Genomic DNA, 25103 nt, shown 5'->3' on the forward strand with positions numbered 1-25103 from the left:
AGCGGATGACGATCTTTCTGTCTCGTTCTCTCTGTGGATCTGCCCTTCGGGCGTCCCCGCGGCGCGTTTTGCAGGGTGACCCCGAGTTTAGCCAGCCGACACCCTCAAGTCGCTGACCCCACCTGGGGGCCGGTGATCGCTGGGACGCACGTCCTGTTCCTGCCCGCTCTGTTCCGGGTCGCGCGTAGCTACAGCAGAGGGCCTGGCCCTGTTTCCAGTCGGGCTCAGAAAAGACGAGCACTGGGACGGGCCGCAGTGCGCCTGCGTGCGGCGCGACTTCCGGGGTGAGCTCGCGGGAGCCGTTGCCCGGCGCGTGTCTGCTGGGTGGCTGTCCGCGGTGCCCGGGGCTGCTGTCCGGGGCTGTGCGGGGCTGTGGGGCGGCTGGCCGGGGCTGCCCTGGCCCGGAGTCCCGCCTGCGGAGCCGGCGCGGCCATGGCCAAGGCCAAGATGCCCAGTTCCGCCCGCGCCCCGAGCGCCCACGCCGCTGCCAAGGCCGCGCGTGTCGGGAACTCCACGCAGAAGAGAGGCAAGAAGAGCAGACCGGCGAAGGGAGCGGGCGGGAGGCCGGCGGGCGGCTCCGGGGCTGCGGCCGTGCGGCCTCCCACGACCCCGGAGGACTTTTCCCAGAACTGGAAGGCGCTGCAGGAGGTGAGGCCCGTTGGGGGTACAGAGGGGAGCTGTGCGCAGTGACGAGGGTGCCAGGCTGGGGAGGTGGGGTGGATGTAGGGGTGCAGAGGGGAGCTGTGCACATGGGGGACCGAGGTGTGAGGCACCCCAGAAGCAAGCAGTAGGTTCTTGAGCATCTCCTGGGCATGGGCTCGTCCTCCCAGGGGGGCAAGAAAATGAGGGCCGTGCCAGAGTGTTGGGGGGACCTGGGGGTTTCTCTCACCCATGTGGGGAAGTACTGCTTGATTCGTATTTGTTGCCTGCTGCTCCTTCTGAGTCCTGGGTCCCTAGTCCCGGTTATGGCACGCAGCCCCCCGGGGTTAGTTGAAAAGACGTGATTGGAGAGCTGCACGTGGCCCTGTCCTCAATCGTCAGGTCTCTGCTCACAGTACTGCTGTGGGCAGCGACTTTTTTTTTTAACTTTTACTGGTATTTGAAAGGCAGAGTTGGAGAGTCCTTTCATCCCCTGGTTCGCTCCTGGGTGTCCACAATGGCTGCAGCTGAGCTGACCCAAAGCCAGGAGCTCCGTCTGGGTCTCCCACGTGGGTGCAGAGGCCCCAAGGCCTGGGACTGTCCTCCCCTGCTTTCCCCGGGTGTACTGGCAGGGAACTGGATGGGAATTGGAGCAGCCAGGATTTGAACTGGTGCTGCAGGCGTAGAGCCTGTGTTCTGTCACTGGAACATTGCACTGGCCACCTTTCTTGTCATTGGTAGCTGGGACCTTCCCCTGGTGGAGTTGCCTGACTTGATAGGGGAGGAGCACCGGGGTGCAGTCCCTGGCACCTGGGTGATGGCTGCATCCCCATGGGCAACAGGCTGCCTGCAGCCGGGGAGTGGGCGGGATCTCCTCCCCCAGTGCCCCCAGGACTCCCTCTGGGCTGCCTTCAGGGCTGGGTAGGACCGAGGGGGTGGACAGGGAGGTTCAGATCCGCTGTTGGCCTCTCAGTGGCACGTGTGTTGTGTTTTGCGTCCCTGTAGCTGCTGAGACAGAAGCTGCAGGCCCCAGAAAAGCCTCTTGTTCCCCAAGTGAGGGACAAAAAGCAGCCCGACCTGACCCAGCGAGGCAGAGCCAGGGGAGACGGGACGCCAGTGGAGGACAGGCCCACGGTCACCCGGAACTCTGTCCCCTCAGGCCCCGGGAGGCACCAGAAGGGGCCACTGCCCCCCACGGGGCCCCGGCGGGCCAGCAGGACGGGTGGGGACGTTTCTGCGCAACGCAAGGACGCGAGAGACCGGAAGCAGAAAGCTGAGGCGGCGGCCCCGGTCCCGCCCACAGAGTGAGTGCTGGGTGGGTCTCAGATCCCGCAGCCGCGCGTGGGAGCCTGGGGTCAGGGCCATGTCTTCTGTCGGGGGCCTGGGCTGGGGTCTGCCTCATGGTCGCCAAGTGTCGCAGGAGTGTGCTGTGCAGCTGAACAGCGAGGAAGTGCCAGGCCCGCAGCCAGCGCGTGCTTGCCAGGCGCAGGAGCCCATCCCCGCTGTCCTCTGCCCTTTAGGGAAGACATCTGGTTCGACGACGTTGACCCGGAGGACATCGAAGCCGCCATGGGCCCTGAGGCAGCCCGGATAGCAAGAAGCCGACTGGGGCTGAAGGAGAGCAGTGTGAGCCTGGTTAAAGAGCAGGCCTTCGGCGGGTACGAGGGCGGGGGCTGCGCCCACGTGCCCCGGGGTGGGGGGCTGCCCGGGGCGCCCGACGCTGGGTGACCCGCCGCGCTCTCGGGCTTCCCTCCCAGGCTGACGAGAGCCCTGGCCCTGGACTGTGAGATGGTGGGAGTGGGCCCCCAAGGCGAGGAGAGCGTCGCCGCCCGCGTGTCCATCGTCAACCGCTATGGCAAGTGCGTGTATGACAAGTTCATCAAGCCTGCTGAGCCGGTGACCGACTACAGGACGGAAGTCAGTGGCGTGCGGCCCGAGGACCTCAGAAATGGTATGGCCTCCGTGGCACAGGGGCCAGGGTGCTGTCCCCGCTCCCCTTCTCTCAGGAGCCCTGGGCAGAACTGGGCAGGACAGGGAGGGGGAGAGCAGACAGGGTCTGCGGCCCCTCAGGAGCACTTGGGACATCTGGGGAGATGGCAGCGCTGGAGTCTTGTCTGGCGTAGGTTCTGGAAGGTTCCCTCAGGTGCAGCCTGGAGAAGGTGTGGGAAGCCAGCGGGGGCTGGGACAGGGCAGTGGGAGTGGTCAGTGTCACCGGTGGCTCCCCTTCCAAGGAGGATGGCTTGTGCTGCTGGGTCAGGCCGAGTGGTGGCTGGCACGCCTGTGGAGGTGGAGGCGACCCCAGCTGGGCCTGCTGGGAGAGGCTGAGCTGCTCTGGGCTGCAGGTCACCCACCCTCTGCAGACCGCGCAGCTGCCGGCCGTGACTTTGCTTCCCAGACTGCCTGGTCATGGCCTTGGCCGCTCCACGGTGCTGGGTGGTCCCGAGGGCGCTGTCGCTCTGTGCGCCTGCAAGTGTTGCTAAAGGCCGGATTTATTGGGTTTCAGGCGAGGAGCTGGGGGTTGTGCAAAAGGAGGTGGCTGCGATGCTGCAGGGCAGGATCCTGGTCGGGCATGCGCTGCACAACGACCTGAAGGTGAGGGACATGGTTCCTGGCCCGCTGCTGAAGAGCGCCACTGCCACTCAGCTCTCACTGTGTTGGGGGAGCCGTGGGCAGCTGGATGTAAGCCCTTCTCGGCACACTGCTGCCCCCTGGTGCTGGCAGCTGCCCTGGGGCTCTGTGTCCATGGCACACCTGTCCAGGCAGCCCCTGGTTTTTGTGGAGGAGGTGCAGGTGCAGGCTGCGCCCAGGCTGGGGCAAGCACAAGGTTTTCCCTCAGCCAGGCAGGGGGCTGTGAGCTGGCAGGGGTGGTCACACTCAGTTCTCTGGCAGATGCTTGGGGCTGCTTCTGAAGGGGCATGGGACGTAGGAGCCTGGGCCGCACAGAAGGGCCATCGTGTCCCTGCTTCCACCATCTTGAACAGTAGGGAGTGCTTGCAGGGCGTGTCCAGGCCGCAGCCTCCACTGTGTAGTGCCCGTTGGACACCTGTGTGATGCAGCTTGGCTGTCCCTGCTGAAGCCCGCTCGGTGACAGTGCACAGGGCAGGGCAGGTGGCAGGATGTGGCCTCTTGCCTCTGCCCCCTTGGGGGCTGCTGACCGGAAGCTCAGGGCGGGCAGCAGGGGACAGGGCCCTCCTGGCCCTGGGTTCCGCCGAGCCCAGAGCCTTCAGTTCTCTCAGGCCTGTGACCGTGGGCTCTTGTACTGTACGATGGCCTGACATCATCGGCCTGCTCCCTCCTGTGCGTCCCGGGCCGGCCGGGCGCCCTGAGCAGACCCGACCACGTGGGCTGCACTTCCCAGGCGTGCAGGACGGCAGCCGGTGGTGACTGCCTCTCCTACTTCCTGTCCGTTTGATCGGTGTGCACCAGCACAGGCTGGACGTGACAGGAGACTTGTCATTTACATTCTAGGTACTGTTCCTTGACCACCCAAAAAAGAAGATCCGAGACACACAGAAGTACAAGCCCTTCAAGAGGCAAGTGAAGGTACTGGAGGGCACGGCTCGGGTGGGCGGGCGTGGGCGGGCGTGGGCGGGACTGCACGCTCGGCTGCTTCAGGTCCTCAGAGCTGACTTAGTCGTCACAGAGCTCATTTGTCTTTTTCCCTCTATGTTTTATTTATTTTTAAAATTCTTATTGCATAGTCAGATATACAGAGAGGAAGAGAGACAGAGAGGAAGATCTTCTGTCCATTGATTCACTCACCAAGTGACTGCAACGGCCAGAGCTGCACCAATCTGAAGCCAGCAGCCAGGAGCCTCATCTGGGTCTCCCACACAGGCACAGGGTCCCAAGGCTTTCCCAGGCCACAAGCAGGGAGCTGGATGGGAAGCAGAGCTGGCGGGGTTAGAACTAGCGCCCATGTGGGATTCCAGGCGCGTGCAAGGGCGAGGACTTTAGTCACTAGGCTACAATGCCGGGCCCTATGTTTAGTTTTTATAACTTTAAGATGTGTTTTAATCAACTTGGAAGACAGAGTGGTAGAACTTGATCCGTTGTTTCACTCCCCAGTAGGCAGGGCTGGGCCGTGGCTGAGAGCCCCAGAACCCCAAATGGGTCAGCTGCGTTGGGGGTGGGGACCGAGACACAAGGCCATAGAGCAGGAAGCAGGATGGGAGAGGTCGAGCAGTGACTTCACGGTGGTCCCAAGTACTGGAAGGACTCAGGAGAGGGTGCTGCCGTGTGCTGTGGCAGATCAGGTCAGGCTGCCACCTGCAGTGGCAGTGCAATGCCAGGATCCCATGTGGGCACCTGATCTAGTCCTGGCTGCCCCACTTTGGATCCAACTCCCTGCTGGTGGCCTGAGAAGGCAGTGGAGGAGAGCCAGCCTGCAGTGTGCATGTCAGAGGGCAGGTCCTGGTAGAGGGCAGGGTCCCCCCGGGAGGGCCAGCTGCTCTGGAGGAGGCACCCAGGGGAGCCTGGACGCATCTGACACACCAGGGGTCTGAGCGGGAGGGCACTGCCCTCTCCTCCACCCCTCCTTCCTGCCGCGGCAGGGGTCACTGGCTAGTGTGGCTGGGTTCTGGTGACGGGTGCCGGAGCCACTGGGGTTGGGGCTCAGGGCGGCCTGGGCAGTGCCCTCCCAGGCTGACGGGCACCGTGTGCCGTGTGCCCGGCCTCTCAGAGCCTGCGGCCCTCCCAGGCTGATGGGCACCTTGTGCCATGTGTCCGGCCTCCCAGAGCCTGCGGCCCTCCCAGGCTGATGGGCACCTTATGCTGTGTGCCCGCCCTTGCAGAGCCTGCGGCCCTCCCTGAAGTTGTTGGCGGAAAGGATCCTGGGGCTCCGGGTCCAGCAGGCAGAGCACTGTTCGGTGAGTGTGTCCCGGAAGGGCGCGAAGTGGGGCGCGTGTGGCCTGAGAATGACCAAGGAGGCAGCGACAGGGATGGGAGGTCCCAGGGCCTCGTGCTCCAGCTCTGTTGTCTGCCTTGACCTTGGTGCCCAGCACAGGCTCAGGGCCCACAGGACCCCATGTTGGTCCCTTTCTGACCGCAGCCTGTGTGCCTGCTGCAGATTGGGGTCCCCCGCTTCCTGAACCCCCGCCACGTGCTGCCTGTGCTGGGGCCGGAGGGGAGGGCTCAGGATGCTGTCGGCTGAAGGTACCTCTTGTGTCCTGCAGATTCAGGACGCTCAGGCAGCCATGAGGCTGTACGTCTCGGTGAGGAAGGAATGGGAGAGCCATGCCAGAGAACGGGGCGCACGGGGGTACACCCCTGGGAAGTGCAGCAATGACACCTAACGCTGTGGGCACCCTGCCTCACGTGGTGGGGCCAGGGCGTTGCTGGGCACGGCCCTCCTCAAAGAGGCGCCTCTGCCAGGAGATGAAATGTGAGGGAACTGACTGGAGACTTCAGTTAAACCTGAGATGGAGCTGGCCAGCTGTGGGGTGGACTGGCTGCGGACATGAGAGGCACTCAGAGGGCTCACCCTTCCTGCTGCTGGCACTGTGGCCAGTGCTGCTCGCGCTGACGACATGCTGACTTTGGCCCGTGGGCAGCTGTATCATTGCAAATAAAGCCAGAGGTTTGGAGCCAGCAGAGGAGTCCTCACCCCAGCACAGAAAGCTCTGGAAGGGCCTCCAAGGCCAGAATGCTGCCCCCTGGTCTGGTCACATGAAGTCGCCGCCAGTGGACACTGCCCATGTCCAGAGATGACCAGCCGTGGAGGAGCAGACCGTGGGATTTATTCGTCACCAGAAGATGGCACACAGGGCCCTAGGTGGCCCTGAACCCCACCACCATGCCCACACCCAGGAAAGGGCCAGCTCTGACTGTGCCAAGGCTCGGAGGAAGGGCTGGCCCTCAGGGCTGAGGGAGAAGGCACCCAGGGAGGTTGGGGGTCTGGGGCGCAGCGGGGAGCTCTGCTTTGTCGGGGCTGGGCAGTGCAGAAGCCTCCAGCCTGCTGAGGACTGCATTGGCGTAGGAGACCAGCTCCTGCAGATGAAGGGTGGGTTGCTGGTTCTCAGGGCTGGGGTCCCTCAGCCCCCCTGGGGGCTCCCTGTCGGCCGCCACTCACCAGGCTGGATGAGAAGCGCCCCCGGACCTCGTGCACCAGCTCCTGGATGCCCGTGGACACCAGCTCCGGCAGGATCTCCTCTGGGGGCGGGGGCTTTGAGACCAGGCCATGCCCACACCCCTCGCCAGGCTCACCCAGGGGCCCCGGGGGAGGGTCTCACTGTAGCGGGCCAGGCATGCCAGGAGCATGCACACGTTCTCCACCACCTCGGGGTCGTCCCTGTGCAGCTGGTAGATGTCTTTGAGCAGCATGAGGCCGCTGCGGTCCTCCTCTACCACCGCCACCCGGAAGGCCGCCAGCTCTGCAGGGGAGGGTTCCTGTCCTGGGACTGCTGCTCGTGCGGGGCAGCAGGGGACCTGGCTCCTGGAGGGTCCTCCCGGGTGTGGCCTGCTAAAGGTCCCCATTCCCACACTGAGGCGTGTCCCAGCCCCCTCTTCCAGGAGTTGGAGGCGTGTGCTGAGAGCACTGGCACCCAGCAGGAGAGGAGCCAGGGCCCCCTTTGCTCCAATTCTGCTGCTGCTGCCCTCTGACTCCAGCCTGGGACCAAGGTGTCCCTCTTGAGTGGGCAACCCTGCGTGTGAGTTACTGTCTGGCCAAGCCAGCCTCACCTCAGAACAGCTGGTTATTTTTAAGTGGCACAGGAGAGGAGCACACTGGTGCCCCAGGGGACCAGGCCTGCAGGGTCTGTGGAAGGTGTCCCTGTGGGGGACCCAGCGTGGAGCACAGGGCAAAGCCACAGGCTGGGTGGGCTTTACCACTACCTGGGGCACCTGTGAGGCCTGGCTACTGCAGGTGTGAGCTTGTGGTCTCTGTCAAGTGACGGCTGTTCCCGTGTGTGGCTGCATGTGGCACTCCATGACAGCCAGAAGGCGTGTGCTGGAGACCTGGACACTGGCCTTGAGGCCTGGCCCGTGATGTGGGTCCTGTAGCTGAACCCTGGCTGCTGGCAGCTACCCGACTCCCTGCCAGTGCACCTGGGGAAGCAGTGGGAGGTGGCCTGCAGCCCAGGTGTTCCGGAGGAGGCTGCCTGCTGGCTGGCAGAGGGAGCTGACAAGATGCCTTCTAATAAACGCAATGGCGCCCACAGGATGGCGAGTTGTTTTGAATTCCGCTTGCAGGGGCTGGTGTTGGGAGCACAGCAGCTTGATTTGTTGCCAACACTCTGAAAGCTGGTGTGAACCTCAGCTGGTCCACTCCCAGTCCAGCTTCCGGCCGATGCCCAAGGAGGCAGAAGATGGCCTGCGGCCTTGGGCCCATGCCTGCCACGCGCACGCAAGACCGGGGTTGAGCTGCACATCCTGCGTGTGTCCTGGCCCAGCCCTGGTTCTCGGGGCCCAGTAAGCTGGCAGATGGAAGCTGTCCCCCCCACCCCTGCCCTCTCCACAAAGAACACAGCGCATTGCCTGGTGATGGGGCAGCTCCCACGGCTCACCGGACACCTTGACAAGGCTGGCCATTCCCCGGCAGGCGTTGTTCACCAGCAGGACCCGGTCTTGGCACAACCAGACACTATGCAGACACAGCGCCATCACATGTTCAAATTGTCGCTCCTGTATGCAGCCTGAGGAGGGTGGAGGGCTGGTGCTGTGTTTCCAAGCACCACAGCTCCTGCTGCCCAAAGGCGGAGGGGCTAGACTGCTTACCCAGCAACGAGAGCAGCCAGAAGACCCCACAGCCAGCCTCGGCCATTTCTATGTCCTCGGGATAAGTGGACAGCACCTGGATGACCAGGCTTGGGATCTTCCCCAAGGCAGCCTTGTTCACCACGACGGCTGGAGCCAGGACAAGGGCAGGGGACGCCGAGGCTTGTGACCAGGATACTGCTGGCACCCTCCTGCCAGGACGGCCCAGAGGGAGTGGGGGCTGAACAGGACTGCTGCTGGCCCTTGCACCCCAAATGCCTTCCTGCTGCCTGTCACAGAGGCGGAGAGCTAGTGCTCCCGCTGCCAGCACAGCCCCAGGGAGCAATGGCTGGGAGAGAGGCTGGGGCTTGCACTCCCGGGCCGTTGGTGGGGCTTGTGTGTTGAGGGTCGGCCCCTGCATGGGCCCCAGGCTTCTGCAATGGCTTCCCCGCCCTGCCCTCTCCCTCCAGCCCTTGCTTGTCCTCATGGGGGAGTCCCTGGGGCTCTCACCGTCCACCAGGATGGTCCAGAGCAGGTTCAGGCTGGTGACGCACACGTCCCTGTCATCAGGGAACCTGACCAGCTGCTCGGCGATGTGTTCCAAGGTGTGCTCAAATAGCCCTGCCTTGTGCAGCTCCTCTGAGGCGGATGCTGTGGATGGCCCAGAGTGAGGCCTCCTCCAGGAAGCCCTCCCGGACCGCTGCCCCCCGCTGTGACCCGTGTTCCTGGTGTCCTTCCTGGGCAGGTTTTGTGACTGCACGGAGGATGTAGGTGTGGTTCTGGCCTGGGCTCGTTCTGGATCACCCATGCCAGCGTCACTCAGCATCACTGAGCTGGCCTGTCCTCCAGTGCAGGCTCGCACTCCAGAAACTCGGCTCAGCCTCCATCCCTGCCCCATCCCAGGTTCCCTCGAGCCCCAGCTTTTGTTGGGAGAACAATGGGCAAGGGGCCTTGAAGGGCTCAGCCTGGGCCCGGTGGGTGGGTGACTGGGTCTGTGCCCCAGATCCGGCACAGGAAGCCAGTGGCAGGGAGGTCAGCAGGTCAGGAGGTGTGCATCCCTCGGGGGAGGATGTGGGAACTGCCATGGGGACAGGAGCAAGCACCTAACCGCAGGTGGCACAGAGCCGCTAACGCGCAGGCCGGCAGCTCCTGGGCGTGGCCGGCTCACCCTGGCTGCAGATGATGGTGAGCGTGCTGTAGACCATCACGACGAGCTGCCTGGCCTGCCGGTGACTGCGCAGGACACTCAGCAGGCTGGACATCATGGCATTGTCCCAGTGGGCCTCGGCTGACGCGTCCTGGGCCAGTGCTGCTCCAGGCCCAGGAAAAAACCTGCGATGAAACTCTGAAACCAGGACTCGGGGTGCCCCCCTCTGCCCGGGATCTACACCTCCACTCAGTGGTCATGGCCTGGCATCCAGGCCCAGTAAGGCGAGGACCAGGGCCCTGTCTGCCCATATCCAGGGCTGCAGCCCCATGGCAACCAGCCAGACCACGCGTGTCAACACACCTGCTTCAAACAGACCATGGGGTGACACCCTCCCCATGCAGCTGGATGGGAACGGAGCACTGGCTCTTTGGGAGTCCCAGGGCATTCAGCCTTAACACTGCAGACACTGCTGGGGAACCAGGGTCCCAGGGGCTCAGCTCCCACTATGGCCAAGGACCCCCCTGGAGGACCCCTATGCCCAGCTCCTAGGTTTGTGGCCAGGAGCCAGCTGGCTGGGTCGGGAGGGCTGTGGTGTGACACCCACCCTGGCCCAGGACACGCAGCAGCAGAGAGCAGCCGCACAGCTGCACGTCCAGGAGCCTCTCATGCTGTTTCATAGTGCTGATCACCAGCTCCACCAGCTCCGTGGGCCACGGCAGACCTGCGGGCAGGGGCACAGGGGAGAGGCGTGCCCCAGCAAGCCTCCCACAGCTCGGTGAGGGGCCCAGCAGGTCCTTGGGGTGACGGGCCCAGTGGGATGAGAGCAGTTGCTCTGTCACCTGAGCCTACAGCAGGGCCAGCCTCCAAGTGGACGTGTGGGCCCCACCCAGCCCTGCTATGTGCCAGGAGCTGCCCACCACAGGGGCCAGAGGCAACAGCTTGTGATCCTTCCTCAATGCTGGTCCCCCTGGCCTCTTCCTCATAGGAAAAATGAGGGTGACAACCGCCCACAGCAGGCTTGGCACTGGAGGAATGACAAGGCACTTCCAAGGCAGTGTGGCTCCAGGCTGTGGGAAAGGCTCACCTCTAGGGAAGGCGCCCCGAACTTCCTGCAGTCCCTGCAAGGGGAGAACCCTTGCCCCTGGACTCTCGGCCATGTCCCGGCTCCACAAGGAGGGGTCAGAGCTGAGCCTCCAGGATCTGTAATGCCCAGCACCGGGCACAGCCTGTGAGAATTCCAAGTGTGCTTTGTCTAGAAACGGACAGATGGAAGAATGCATGGGTGGACAGGAGGTGTATACATGGTGGACAGGAGGTGTTTACATGGTGGACAGAAGGTGTTTACATGGTGGACAGGAGGTGTTTACATGGTGGACAGGAGGTGTTTACATGGTGGACAGGAGGTGTTTACATGGTGGACAGGAGGTGTAGACATGGTGGACAGGAGGTGTTTACATGGTGGACAGGAGGTGTTTACATGGTGGACAGGAGGTGTTTACATGGTGGACAGGAGGTGTTTACATGGTGGACAGGAGGTGTTTACATGGTGGACAGGAGGTGTTTACATGGTGGACAGGAGGTGTTTACATGGTGGACAGGAGGTGTTTACATGGTGCAGATGAGGTGTTTACATGGTGGACAGGAGGTGTATACATGGTGGACAGGAGGTGTTTACATGGTGGACAGGAGGTGTTTACATGGTGGACAGGAGGTGTTTACATGGTGGACAGGAGGTGTTTACATGGTGGACAGGAGGTGTTTACATGGTGGACAGGAGGTGTAGACATGGTGGACAGGAGGTGTTTACATGGTGGACAGGAGGTGTTTACATGGTGGACAGGAGGTGTTTACATGGTGGACAGGAGGTGTATACATGGTGGACAGGAGGTGTTTACCTGGTGGACAGGAGGTGTTTACATGGTGCAGATGAGGTGTTTACATGGTGGACAGGAGGTGTATACATGGTGGACAGGAGGTGTTTACATGGTGGACAGGAGGTGTATACATGGTGGACAGGAGGTGTTTACATGGTGCAGATGAGGTGTTTACATGGTGGACAGGAGGTGTAGACATGGTGGACAGGAGGTGTAGACATGGTGGACAGGAGGTGTAGACATGGTGGACAGGAGGTGTTTACATGGTGGACAGGAGGTGTTTACATGGTGGACAGGAGGTGTTTACATGGTGGACAGGAGGTGTTTACATGGTGGACAGGAGGTGTTTACATGGTGGACAGGAGGTGTAGACATGGTGGACAGGAGGTGTTTACATGGTGGACAGGAGGTGTTTACATGGTGGACAGGAGGTGTTTACATGGTGGACAGGAGGTGTTTACATGGTGGACAGGAGGTGTTTACATGGTGGACAGGAGGTGTAGACATGGTGGACAGGAGGTGTTTACATGGTGGACAGGAGGTGTAGACATGGTGGACAGGAGGTGTTTACATGGTGGACAGGAGGTGTTTACATGGTGGACAGGAGGTGTTTACATGGTGGACAGGAGGTGTTTACATGGTGGACAGGAGGTGTTTACATGGTGGACAGGAGGTGTAGACATGGTGGACAGGAGGTGTTTACATGGTGGACAGGAGGTGTAGACATGGTGGACAGGAGGTGTAGACATGGTGGACAGGAGGTGTTTACATGGTGGACAGGAGGTGTAGACATGGTGGACAGGAGGTGTTTACATGGTGGACAGGAGGTGTATACATGGTGGACAGGAGGTGTATACATGGTGGACAGGAGGTGTTTACATGGTGGACAGGAGGTGTAGACATGGTGGACAGGAGGTGTTTACATGGTGGAGATGAGGTGTTTACATGGTGGACAGGAGGTGTTTACATGGTGGACAGGAGGTGTATACATTGTGGACAGGAGGTGTTTACATGGTGGACAGGAGGTGTATACATGGTGGACAGGAGGTGTTTACATGGTGGACAGGAGGTGTTTACATAGTGGACAGGAGGTGTATACATGGGTGGAGGGGTGAGAGGATATGTGCTTACCTCCTGTGTGTGTGTGGATGGATGGGTGGGTGGCCGTGAGGGCGGTTGGGTGGATGGATGGGTGTGTGTGCGTGCAGGTGGTTCTGTGGCAGGTGGATCCAGATAAGTGGCTGACTGGATGGGTTGTTGGTTGGGTGGTGGTTGCATTTTTGAATGGCAGGTGGGCAAGCTGAACTGGCTGGCTTGCTGGAGGGGTATATAGATGCAGGATGGGTGGCTGACTGGATGAGTGCATGACTACGGGGATGGAACATCTGGCAGGTAAGACTGCATACATGGGGAGATTGTAAGTTTCCTTTTTTCAATATCACTGAAAAAAATCGCTGCAATGAATGCCAACAGTGGTTGTGGTGGAGTGTCTGTGCATTTCTGAGATGGGGAGCTGCCATAGGGCTGTCTAGCACTGTGAAAACACTCAGAATCAGGAAACGCCCCGGCAGCAATGGACACACCCTGGACACCCCCAGGCTCCGGGAGTACTTTGTGGTGCTACTTATGCCAGTGGAAAACAAGAACACCCACTGGAAGCCGGCAGAGAGAGGCAGTCAGGGGGTCACGCAGTGCCACAGGAACCACGTGGAGGTGGCCAGGGCTGTGATGCAGCAAGTCAAACCGCTGCTTGTCACGGCATTCACACAGGTGCTGCTTCAAGCCCCGCTCCGTTTCTGTTCCAGCTCCGTGCTGACACGCCTGGAAAAGCCCCAGTCCTTGGGCCCTGTCCTGTGGCAGACTGGGTGGAGTGCCAGGGTCCTGGCTGCAGCCTGGCCTCGTCCTGGCTTGCGGCCATCTGGGGAGTGAGCCAGGAGAGCTCGGTATTTCCTACTCTCTCTATCTCTTCTTTCCCTCCTCCTTCTCTCTCCTGCTGCCTTTCAAACAAGTGAATATTTAACAATCAGCATGTGAGGGATGTCCCCTGCTCAGTGTGGTGACCCAGGGAGGATGCCCAGCAGGTGTATAACTGTGAGGACAGCATGGCGCTGCCCTGAAGTCCTGGGGCCAGCGGGGCCGCCCCCCCCCAGCGGCTGTGGCGGGGTGGGAGCTGGGATCTCTACCTAGCTGCTCCCCAGGCATCGCCAGGAGCCTCTGCATGCTCCTGAGCTGGACTTCGGGGCGGCTCGAGAAGTTCTGCATGACCTCTGCGGGGCACAGGGCAGTCAGCCGGGCAGAGCCTGGCCTGGAGGCCGCGAGGTGGCGCTCCTCATGTCCTCACTGTGCAGGCGAGGACACTGGCCAGGCCACCTATCCCACAGCAAATCCATGTCTCCAGGAGCAACACCGCGCACCATGGCAGGTAGTGTGTGGGAAGGGGCCGGGGGCCACTGAGAGCAGGCTGAAGAGGGATGGCTGGGTCCTGGGGGTACGGGGTGAGCGGGCTGTTACAGAGGACCAGGAGGCAGGTGGGACACGGGCCATGGGACGGGCCACGAGCAGGGTGGTATCCCAAGCAAAACAGCACTAAGGGACAGAGAGGAGTGGCCCCGTGGTGTCAGGCCTGCAGAAGGCACTAGCCCTGGGGGACAGAGGGGAGTGGCCCAGCCCTGAGGGCCCAAGCAGCGGGATGGGCGCACCACCTAGGATGCTGGCCAGGTTGCTTTCCAGCAGCGTGTCCATGATGAACGGGGGCACCACCTGCTGATGCAGGGACAGGGCGATACACGAGGACTTGAAGGAGTTGCTCACGAAGGTGATGCGGATTGCGTCCCTGCAGATGTGGGGTAACTGTCCTGGGCTCCGGTGCCTTAGTCCTCCCTCACAGCCCGCAGCCAGGACCCCGGGACAAACAGAACTCAGGCCACATTCACTGTCGTTTCCCCTCCTGACTTTAAACTGCAATTCAAACCTTGCCCCTCAAGTGCATGAGGCCTTAGGACCGCTTCTCCCACTGCGCGGGGGCAATGCTGGCTCAGCAGCACCCCAAGCACATGTCACATCCTTGGCAGCTGGACAGCTGGGATGGCTGAGATGTGTGTGTGCCCACCCACGCGGTGCTGGGCGCAAGGCTGTGCTGACAGGGAAGTCAGCAGGTGCCAATGGAACCCTGGATCCTGGGCTCACCTGATGGAGATGCGGTCCAGGGGTCTGACCTGGAGCATCAGCGGTAGCAGCTGTGAGAAGGTGTCTGCGTCTGGGATCTGTCTCTCCTCCATGGTCTTCAGCACGGCCCCCAGGCCACCTGGGTCCTGGCGGAGGGACTTCCGCAGGAGCATGGCCTCTGTCGCCTGCCAGAGAGGGTGCTGCTGCAGGAGACTGGCCTGGCCCTGGCAGGAGAGTGAGCTGGAGGCATGGAGGGACCCCCAACTTTGATGAGGCCACGAGAGCCTCCAGCTCGGCCAAGAGAAGGAGGCTTAGAGGAGTGGGTGGCATTCCATGGTCCAGCTGCGGCTGGAGACATTGCTCCAGGAGGCTGCGGATCTGCATCCAGCCTGCAAGACGACCCAGCCACGTGGGCCGGGGTCAGCACCAAGCACACACTCCCTCCTGCACCTTTGTCTCCCAGTCTCCTGGGGCATCTTTCCAAGGCAGGCAGCAGCAGGCAGTAGTTCCGGGACAGATTCTGGGGGTGTGGCCGGGAGCCTACACTGTTGGGGGACCTGGGTGGTGGCATGGGCTTGGGAGGAGCAGAGCCTGGGGCCTGGCTTCCCTCCTGCGGCCCCACAAGCCTCATCCTGCCAGGTGCCCTACAGCCAGGGTAGGGAGAGCCCCCCTGAGAGGCACAAGTGTGTTCAGGCCCAGGTTTCCCTTGCACAGCCGTGTCCTCCCTTTTATTTAAACCAGGGTACCTGGGCTGGGGCAGCTCTGTGGGAGTGGGTCAGGGTGAGAGTGAGGGATGGCTTGCTGAGGGTTGGGAGCAGGGAGGCTGGCTGAGTGGGCATGCTCCCGGGCAGCAGCGAGCAGCAGGGGCTCACCTCCAAAAACGAACAGCTGACCATCTCCAGAAGGATGCAGCCCAGAGACCAGACGTCCGATTGCGTGCTGAAGGAGAAGCTGAGGGCCTCGGGCGCCATCCAGGACTTCTGGAAGGGGTCTGTGGGCAGGAGCAGCACAGGGGAGCTGCTGAGTCCTAGACAATCTGAGGACAAGGGTAGGGCCAACCCACCCTGCCCAGCACTTGGGCATCCTTCTGTCACCCTGTTCAGGGCAGCTGGGAAGGGGCCCGCCACACTGGCTGTGGGCATGAGTGTCAGTGCCCATGAAGGCTGCTGCCAGCTGTGGGAGGCAGGCCCCAAAAGGCCATCTTGTAGCTCTGTGTTGTGCTCCCTGCAGGCGTAAGGGCTCTGGCATCAATCGCAGGTGTGCTGCTTCAGGCTCTGTGTCTGAGCCCCCAAGAGGAACTAGACAGCAAGGTCCTCATCCAGGCCTGTTAGTCCCTAACTGGTCTCAGGCAGCCCTTCATCCCTAAACCTCCACTTCCCAAAGGTCTGTGCCCACTACCCATCACCAAACATCTAACCAATCATGCATCCGGTCTCTTTTACCCACCCCAACCATCAATCCATCCTCTACCCACCCACCCATCCACTTATCCATCTGTGTATCCACCACCATCCATCCAGTTATCCATCCATGCCTCTGTCCAATTCCCACTCCACCCTCCCACCTTTCCACCCACCCAACATCCATCCTTCAGTTAGCCCATCCATCCACCCACACATCCAACTACCCAGCCATCCACCCATTTGTCCACTGATCCATGCATGCATGCATCCACCCATCAACTCCATCCAACCAATCACCCATCAACCCACTCTTCTACCCACCCATCCAGTTATCCATCCATTCAGTTAACCAGTTACCCATCCTTCCACCAATCCATTCACCCACCCATCCATCCGGTTATCTGTCTATGCATCTACCCAACCATTCCTCCACTTATACATTCAGAAAACTCCCCCTCCACCCACCAAACCATGCATCCATCCACCCACCCTCCCATCCATCCATGCACCCACCCATCTACTAACCCACTAACCAACCCACCCATCCTTCAGTCTCATCCACCCACCCACCCCTCCAGTATCCTATCCATACAACTCCCCCTACATCCAGCCAACTTTCGCCGGCCCATGCACGCACCCGCCCATCTGTCCATCCGCGCAGACATCATCAGTTGATGCATCTACACATCACCCATCCATCCATTCTTCCATCTACCCACTTTTCTGTTCTCTGTGAAACCAGGACTTTCATTGTTGCCTTCTACCCTGGGACTGCAGGATGGCCCACTGTGGCTTCTGCCTCTGACCCAGACAGCCGTCATAGGCGTGAAGCCCTGTGCCCTTTCAAGGGTTGCACCCTGGTATAGCCAGAGCCTGACGCATGCGTGTCCTTCCTTCTCAGGCTTTCCCACCCACAAGAGCTAGCACTTCTGAGATGCACACCCCCGAGAATTCTCTTGTGCATGCTTGGGGCCCCCCGGAAGCCTAAGAGCAGCTACCTTCCTCGGCTCGGATGGTCCACTTGGCCTCGTCTACCATCAGCTTGTTGCAGCACAAGTCCTGTAACTTACAGTGGTTGTCGCTCACCAGGGTGATGTTTGATGGCTTGAGGTTCCTGAGACCAAGAGAGAGAGGACCATCCTGGGGGCACTGGGGGCCCTTGGGGCAGGGTGTTACCTTCTGCCCCCTCCCACTGCTCCCGAGCAGCCCACCCCTCTGCTGCCCTCAGCAAAACGTCCCTTCTCAGGTCACTCTGCTTCTGAGCGGCATCAGTGCACCCGGTGCTCCTCCTTTAAGGGAAAATTCAAACCCCAGCAGTTGCTGGAGTCCCTGGCTAGCCCGAGGGGGACATCTGGTGAAATGCGTGCCAGCCGAGCACACGTGGGCAGCATGGAAGAACCTGTGGAGTTCCTGCTGGAGGTCCTTTCCTGGGATGCGGGGCCATGTGGCCGGCGGGCCAGAGGCCACACAGGCCGCTGCCTCGCCTCTGGGCGGTCCCTTTCGCTTTGCCTGCACCATAGACCCAGCTGGTGCCCCACATGCCCAGAAGCCTGCTCAGCTGTGACAAGAGCAGGTGGCCCTGCTCACCTGTGGACGATGCCCAGCTGGTGCAAATACTCCAGGGCGTCCAGCACCTGGCCCAGCACATTCTGTAGCCACTGGGAAGTGAGGGAGATGGATGGGAGGGGATTAGAGCTCCTGGGTGACCCCAAGGTCCCAAGAGCATGAGCCAGCACAGGAGGCTAGGGCCTCATCCCCAGACCCTGTGTTCCTGTGCCTTGCTGCTCCAGCTCCAGGGCCAGCAAACCTTCAGTGCCTGCTTGGGGTTTGCCCCCTGATGCTGTCAAAGGTAGAGCTGCCCTGAGGCCACACTGGGAGGAGCTGCATGCCCGGCAGGACTTTGTGGGGCAAGCGGCCAGTCACGTGAGCACACACACACCCAGCACAACCACAGATGTCACGTGAGCACACACTTTCAGAGCGTGTCACGCTGAGGCCACAGCAGCCTCGCCTCACGGGGCCCTGGGGTCTCACCGCGGCGTCCACGGCCTCCTTCGCCTTCCGCTTACTCTCGATGACCCTGTGGAGGCTCCCCTTGCTGTGCTCCATCACCAGACAGAGGAACAGGGATGAGACCTGCCGACGCGCCAGACGCCTCAGCCTGGGACCTGCCGAGCCCACGCCTCCTCCAGGCACAGCCCAGAGCCCCTTCTTCAGAAGGAGGGGAGCATGCTTCCAGAGGCTGGGGAGGGACGCCCTGCTCCCACTCAGGCCTGGGCTCCTCAACTCCAGGCAGGGCCCCAGTGGAAACCCAATAGGATCCGGTCAGCCACCCGCCTCCACAGGACAGGAGGTTGGAGCTACCAGGGAGGGCTCCAGAGGCGCCAAAGTGCAAGCCCCCGTGGCTTGCTCAGCCTCTGGTCATGGTGGGGTGAGCTGGGGGGACTCTGGTGCTGAGGCCTGGCCTCCGGCCCAGCCCCTGCTGGCTGCATAACCTCATTTTTTCCTATAAACTGGGTAGCTTTTTTTTTTTTTTTCGCAGGGAGGCTGCTGGGGGGCTCCAGCACAGTCCCGCGGAAGCAGCCGCATTCAGGGTCCCCACCATGGGTCTGAGGGGCAGAGGGCTGTGGGTACCAGGCCACCCACCTCCTGGTTCCACATCATGAACACCTCGTGGTACGTGGAGATGTGGGCGTGCTGCAGTTCCAGCAGCGGCATCATCTGCGGGCCATGCCAAGCGAGAGGACGAGGGGTTGGGGACGCTGCTCGCACCTCGGCCTTTTCGTCCCCTCTCCCAGGTAAAATGCCAGTGGCTGGCCCCGAGCAGGCCAGCGGAGTGGCCACAGGGAGGCTGTGCTGCCCGGAAGAGCCAGAAGGGCCAGCCCGAGCTGACTGCTGCGGGGCCGAGACAGGCTCTTCCACCTTTATCAGCCTTACATTCTCACCTGACAGTGGCAGGCTGAGGTGGCCCAGGGCTGGCCATAAGGGCCAGTGGCTACGGGCTTGGCAGTGCCCATGTCCTCTGCCCCCAGTGAAAGGTGACAGGGGTGGCTTCCCGCAGCCCAGGCCAACTCGTAGCAGCAGCAGTGTGGGTGAGAAAGCAGGCTCCTCCACAGGACAGAGGGGAATAGGTGTGGGGGTGGGCTGGGCTTCCCTCATGTTCTTTCTTCCCTTCTGTCAGGATGTGGTCCGAGCGCAGCCCTGTGCTGGCAAAGCTCCAGGAGAGGGCAGGTGACGGCTGGGTGGGGCAAGGCGCCGGCAGGCAGACAGCAGGCCTCGTAGACGGCCGTGTGGCTCCCGGCTTATGGGCCCTCCCGCCGTGTACTCCCAACAACCCCGTGGGCAGTATTGGACCCACACATTCGGCTCGGCAGCACTAGGAGCACGGAGGAAGGCGGCTCCTGGCACAGCGGCTGAAAGCCTGGCCGCCATGCAGACTTCCTCTGTCCCAGTGTGGGTTCAGGCCGACTGTGCGGCACTCCACCGATCCCGAGAGTGCTGGGCAGCGACTCCTGTCATGATGCAGGAGTCCTCCCACGCATGCTTCACTTTCCCACTTACAACAGGAGCCCTCAGCCCACAGTGTGTGGGGGGCACTGCCCCCAAAGACTCACCTCCTCCAGGGCCTCATCGGCTTGGTGCTTATCAATGCATTCCACCTGGAGGAGCAAGACGGATACTAACTCAGCTCGATGGACCTGACCCATCACTTCCGTCATGTCGATCACCACCACCACACCACTGTCACCTCCTCCATACCACCACCACACCACTGTCACCTCCTCCATACCACCACCACACCACTGCCACCACCTCCATACCACCACACCACTGCCACCTCCTCCCTCTCCACCACACCACTGCCACCACCTCCATACCACCATCACACCACTGCCACCTCCCCATACCACCATCACACCACTGCCACCTCGTCCATACCACCACCACACCACTGTCACCTCCATTACCACCATCACACCACTGCCACCACCTCCATACCACCACCACACCACTGTCACCTCGTCTATACCACCGTCATACCACTGTCACCACCTCCATACCACCATCACACCACTGCCACCTCGTCCATACCACCACCACACCACTGCCACCTCGTCTATACCACCACCACACCACTGCCACCTCCTCCATACCACCACCACACCACTGTTACCTCCTCCCTCTCCACCATCACACCACTGCCACCTCGTCTATACCACCGTCATACCACTGCCACCTCCTCCATACCACCACCACACCACTGCCACCTCCTCCCTCTCCACCATCACACCACTGCCACCACCTCCATACCACCATCACACCACTGCCACCTCGTCCATACCACCACCACACCACTGCCACCTCCTCCATACCACCATCACACCACTGCCACCTCCCCATACCACCATCACACCACTGCCACCTCGTCCATACCACCACCACACCACTGCCACCTCCTCCCTCTCCACCATCACACCACTGCCACCTCGTCCATACCACCAACACACCACTGCCACCTCCCCATACCACCATCACACCACTGCCACCTCCCCATACCACCATCACACCACTGCCACCTCGTCCATACCACCATCACACCACTGCCACCTCCTCCATACCACCAACACACCACTGCCACCTCGTCCATACCACCATCACACCACTGCCACCTCCTCCATACCACCAACACACCACTGCCACCACCTCCATACCACCACCACACCACTGCCACCACCTCCCTCTCCACCATCACACCACTGCCACCTCATCCATACCACCACCACACCACTGCCACCTCCTCCATACCACCACCACACCACTGCCACCACCTCCATACCACCACCACACCACTGCCACCTCCCCATACCACCATCACACCACTGCCACCTCGTCCATACCACCACCACACCACTGCCACCTCCTCCCTCTCCACCATCACACCACTGCCACCACCTCCATACCACCATCACACCACTGCCACCTCGTCCATACCACCACCACACCACTGCCACCTCCCCATACCACCATCACACCACTGCCACCTCCCCATACCACCATCACACCACTGCCACCTCGTCCATACCACCACCACACCACTGCCACCTCCTCCCTCTCCACCATCACACCACTGCCACCTCGTCCATACCACCAACACACCACTGCCACCTCCCCATACCACCATCACACCACTGCCACCTCCCCATACCACCATCACACCACTGCCACCTCGTCCATACCACCATCACACCACTGCCACCTCCTCCATACCACCAACACACCACTGCCACCTCGTCCATACCACCACCACACCACTGTTACCTCCTCCCTCTCCACCATCACACCACTGCCACCTCCTCCATACCACCAACACACCACTGCCACCACCTCCATACCACCACCACACCACTGCCACCACCTCCCTCTCCACCACCACACCACTGCCACCACCTCCATACCACCATCACACCACTGCCACCTCGTCCATACCACCACCACACCACTGCCACCTCCCCATACCACCATCACACCACTGCCACCTCGTCCATACCACCACCACACCACTGCCACCTCCTCCATACCACCACCACACCACTGCCACCTCGTCCATACCACCACCACACCACTGCCACCTCCTCCCTCTCCACCATCACACCACTGCCACCTCGTCCATACCACCACCACACCACTGCCACTTCGTCCATACCACCACCACACCACTGCCACCACCTCCATACCACCACCACACCACTGCCACCTCGTCCATACCACCATCACACCACTGCCACCTCCTCCGTCTCCACCATCACAACACTGCCACCTCGTCCGTCTCCACCATCACACCACTGCCACCTCCTCCATACCACCACACCACTGCCACCTCCTCCATACCACCATCACACCACTGCCACCTCGTCCATACCACCACCACACCACTGCCACCCCCGTCACTTCCTCCAGCATTGAGCCTGACACTACCATCACCATGGCCACCAGCATCATGTCGCTAATCGCTTAGCTGCTGTCATCCCGCCATCGTCCCCACCATCCGTGTGCTCACAGGGTCCCATGCTCCCACTGTCATGCCTCCAGCACGTGCCATCAGACTGGGGTGCACATGTTCCTAACACAGTGACCTCAAAATGCACTGTGTGACGAGGACACACTTGGAATCAGCGCAGCATCCCATCTCGGGCAGTGGGAGAGCAGGGTAGACGGTAGTGGGAAGGTGCGGGGGTGCCAGCTCTGTGCCTGCATTGCCCGCGTGGCAGCCCCTCGCCCTGCCCATGGCTTCTATGAGTGCACATGGGGGACCACACGGAAAGGGAAGGCGTGGGCAGTGGGTGGAGCACACTCTTCCACCACGACACGCCGAATGGGTCAGCAGGAGCATCTGCACTGGGGTGACCACAGATGCCACTGGACGGAGGGACCTGTTCCCAGGTACTCAGGGACCCGAGATGTCTGTGGGCCGCCTGTGTCTCCTGGGGGCCGGCGACAGGGGCGGCCGGTCAAGGCATCACAGTGTTGCACTGGGATTCTCCTGACGGTGGAGGCCCAGAACAAGCCAGCTGTAAGGCTGCGTATCTGCTTTGTGTGCACAGTGAGAACAGCAGCGCCACCTTGGGCAGTGTCCATCATGGCGCATCACCTGGCAAGGGCAGAGGAGGCCTGATCACCAGAGCCAGGCCGGGAGGAAGCTGAGCTCGCGGCATAGACACGTCATCAGGTGTTCCGGGAAGCTAGCAGCCTCAGCCACAGGTTCTCATAGAAATAAGCCAGTCTGGGAATGCTCCAAGAAGAGCTGTGTGTGAGTGTGTGAGAGACCTGGGTGTAAGTGTGTGTGACCTCTGTGTGTGACCTGAGTGTGTGTGCGCGTATGACCGGGCTGTATGTACATGTGACCTGAGTGTGTGTGATCCGGGTGTGTGTGTGTGTGACCTGTGTATGCTGTGTGTGTGTGTACAGATTCTTGCCTGCTCTTCCACCCCCGTGCTGTTCAGGCAGACAGGACTGGCTGGTTGACCGAGCCCTCGGGACCGCACTGTGACACAGCAGCTCTCCTTCCCTGTCAGGGTGCTGGTGGGAGACCCGCGGCTCCGCTTCTGACCCAGCTCCGTCATGCACCTCGGCAGGCGGCAGGTGTTGGCTGACATACAAGGGGGACCTGGCCTGGGTCTGGCCAGCCCCGGCTGTTGCCAGGGAGTGAACCAGCAGGAGGAAGATCCACTCTCTTCCTGTCACTCTTCCAATAAATAAATAGAGATCTTCCACCTGCTGGTTCATTCCGCAGAAGGCCACAGTGGCCAGCTCAAGCCAGGCCAAAGCCACGCACCTGGACTTTCTGGATCTCCTACGTGGAGGGCAGGCGCCCAAACTCTTGAGCCATCTTCTACTGCTTTTCCCAGGCCATGAGCAGAGAGCTGGATCAGAAGCAGAGAGGCTGGGATGTGATCTGGCACCCATACGGGATGCTGGTACAGCAGGTAAGCGGTGTTGCCCACCATGTCACAATGCAGGCCTAAATGTCTGAATGAATGGATAAATATTTTAAAAGTCTCTCGACAGTCCACAAAGCAGTCAGCATCCTGGCCAATGGCTTCAACTAGAAACAGACAAGTAGGTGGTGAGGCCTCCAGGTCGCCGGGCCTCCTGGGACGGGGCTGCTGAGCACGCCACCCAGAGGAGGACGTGTTTGGCACCCAGGGCAGCCTGTCCTGGAACACTTGGCTTACCTGGCCACCCAATGCTAGGAACACGAAGAGGGGGTACCTCCACACGCCCTGCCAGCCTCGGGAGGGGTGGAAGAAGTGCCCAGCGTCAGGAGTGCTGTGCTGCCTTGGGCCCCTGCCTCTCTGGGCCTTGCTCCCTCTTAGTGAAACTGGGAATGTTGTCCAGGGTTGGGGGAGGTGCCCTGAATTCGAATCCTGCTGGAACCATGTAGCTTTGGCAGGGCTGGAGCTGCCCGGAGGCCTGCTGTCGGGGATGGCCAGCTGGGGTCTTCTCTGCTGGACAGGCAGGAAAGGAAACGAGTTGGCGACTGGCATCTGCCACAAGCGTATGGCAGGTGATGCCAAAGCAGCTGGAGTGACCATCCGTGTCCCTTCCCCCATCGACCCTAGGGCCTGGCCGCGACAGGAAAGGCCCCCTGGGACCTGGGTCTCCAACACGGGCTGGGGTCACCACCCACTGCGTGGCGGCAGGACCCTGCCTCGTACCTGCTTCATCAACCACTTGACCTTGCTTTGCGTCTCCTGTACCACCAGGTTCGTCCCCAAAGCCCCGGGCTTCAGCCACTGCAAAACCTAATAATAGCAAGGGAGAGACCAGCTTTCCAGAAATGCCCACAGGTGCACCTGCGTGGGGCGGACAGAGCCACTGTCCTCTCCCCTGGCTGTACCAGGAAGGCTGAGGAGCTCTCCAGCATTGGGACCCTTCTCTGGGGCTACTTCGGAGCTGGACATCCCAGAGCAATGACCCTCCCTTTTCTTGAAAACAAAGCTTTTAAAATTCTCTGGGGGCCAGTGCTACGGGCAGCATACGACAGCCACCGCCTGTGGCCCGACATTCCACCCCGGCAGTTGGAACCCTGGTTGGTGTCCTGAGGCCCTGAACCCACGCGGGAGCCCCGGCGAAGCTCCCGGCCGGTAGGAACCGGGATCGGACCTACAGGCGCCTGACCACCAGCTGGGGGCCGCCTCCCGCGATGGGGGGCATGACCGTTACACCTGGGGGCGTCTGGGCGGCCCCAGGGCACCTGGTACTTCTCCATGCAGTCTCCAGGGGAAGCCTCCTCCACTCAGCTCCGCGTCCGGTCCCCGAGCGGCGTCTGCTGAGGACACCGGAGGCGGCGGGCGGGGCCCGGACGGACGCTGACCCCTCGGGGTGGCCGCGGGGAGCTGAGGCGGTGGGCGGGGCCCGGCTGCGGGGCGGAGCCTCGGGCGCGGGAGGCGGGGCCTGGGGCGAGGGGCGGGACCCTGGCGGCAGGGACGGTGCCCAGAGGCAGCGTGAGGGCGGGGCGCGGGGCCGGAAGTAGCGTCGGGGCGAGGCGGAGCCACGGGCGCAGGAGGCGGGGCCTGTGTGGTAGTGGAGGGGCGGGGCCCTGGCGTCGTGAGGGCGGGGCGCGGCGTCGGGGGCGGGGCCCGGGAGCGAGGCGGGGCCGGGCGTCGCGGGCGGGAGGCA

The 25103-nt window shown here is 61.6% G+C and overlaps 2 protein-coding genes across 3 annotated transcripts; one reads left to right on the plus strand and one right to left on the minus strand.

Annotated features, from left to right (window-relative positions):
* Positions 1–383: 383 nt before the first annotated feature.
* On the plus strand, positions 384–7319 carry REXO4 (REX4 homolog, 3'-5' exonuclease). Of its 2 annotated transcripts, XM_040963380.1 has the most exons (8): positions 384–648; positions 1645–1943; positions 2160–2297; positions 2397–2590; positions 3143–3231; positions 4108–4182; positions 5433–5507; positions 5814–7319. In XM_040963380.1, exons 1-8 carry the CDS (start codon positions 433–435, stop codon positions 5931–5933), a joined length of 1206 nt encoding a protein of 401 aa, XP_040819314.1. In that variant the 5' UTR covers positions 384–432; the 3' UTR covers positions 5934–7319. The 2 variants fall into 2 exon arrangements, with proteins under 2 accessions (XP_040819314.1, XP_040819313.1); XM_040963379.1 differs by lacking the exons at positions 3143–3231; positions 4108–4182; positions 5433–5507; positions 5814–7319 and having other exon boundaries at positions 2397–3011.
* STKLD1 (serine/threonine kinase like domain containing 1) lies at positions 6496–24792 on the minus strand. Its single transcript, XM_041004641.1, has 19 exons — positions 24679–24792; positions 24140–24226; positions 19538–19582; positions 18570–18644; positions 17958–18059; positions 17511–17581; positions 16922–17037; positions 15393–15511; positions 14542–14705; positions 14058–14188; positions 13539–13622; positions 10086–10202; positions 9500–9640; positions 8842–8982; positions 8353–8481; positions 8142–8270; positions 6870–7010; positions 6710–6789; positions 6496–6627 (listed from the first exon to the last, which is right to left on the minus strand). The coding sequence occupies exons 1-19, from the start codon at positions 24691–24693 to the stop codon at positions 6496–6498; spliced, it is 2019 nt and encodes a 672-aa protein (XP_040860575.1). The 5' UTR covers positions 24694–24792.
* Between the last annotated feature and the right edge of the window lie 311 nt (positions 24793–25103).

Source organism: Ochotona curzoniae, unplaced genomic scaffold, assembly GCF_017591425.1.
Source record: "Ochotona curzoniae isolate NIBS_2020 unplaced genomic scaffold, NIBS_Ocur_1.0 scaffold_3208, whole genome shotgun sequence".
Classification (NCBI taxonomy): domain Eukaryota; kingdom Metazoa; phylum Chordata; class Mammalia; order Lagomorpha; family Ochotonidae; genus Ochotona; species Ochotona curzoniae.

Excerpts from the sequence above, each read along its gene's own strand:
- STKLD1 (XM_041004641.1), bottom strand. Across the intron at positions 14,706-15,392 it reads TCAGCTGTTCGTTTTTGGAG|GCGACAGAGGCCATGCTCCT; the intron begins GTGAGCCCCTGC and ends CCTCTCTGGCAG. Across the intron at positions 9,641-10,085 it reads GCTGCGTGTCCTGGGCCAGG|CACTGGCCCAGGACGCGTCA; the intron begins GTGGGTGTCACA and ends GGCCTGGAGCAG.
- REXO4 (XM_040963379.1), top strand. The coding sequence starts at position 433 with ATGGCCAAGGCCAAGATGCCCAGTTCCGCCCGCGCCCCGAGCGCCCAC. Across the intron at positions 1,944-2,159 it reads GCCCCGGTCCCGCCCACAGA|GGAAGACATCTGGTTCGACG; the intron begins GTGAGTGCTGGG and ends TCTGCCCTTTAG. Across the intron at positions 2,298-2,396 it reads AAAGAGCAGGCCTTCGGCGG|GCTGACGAGAGCCCTGGCCC; the intron begins GTACGAGGGCGG and ends CTTCCCTCCCAG.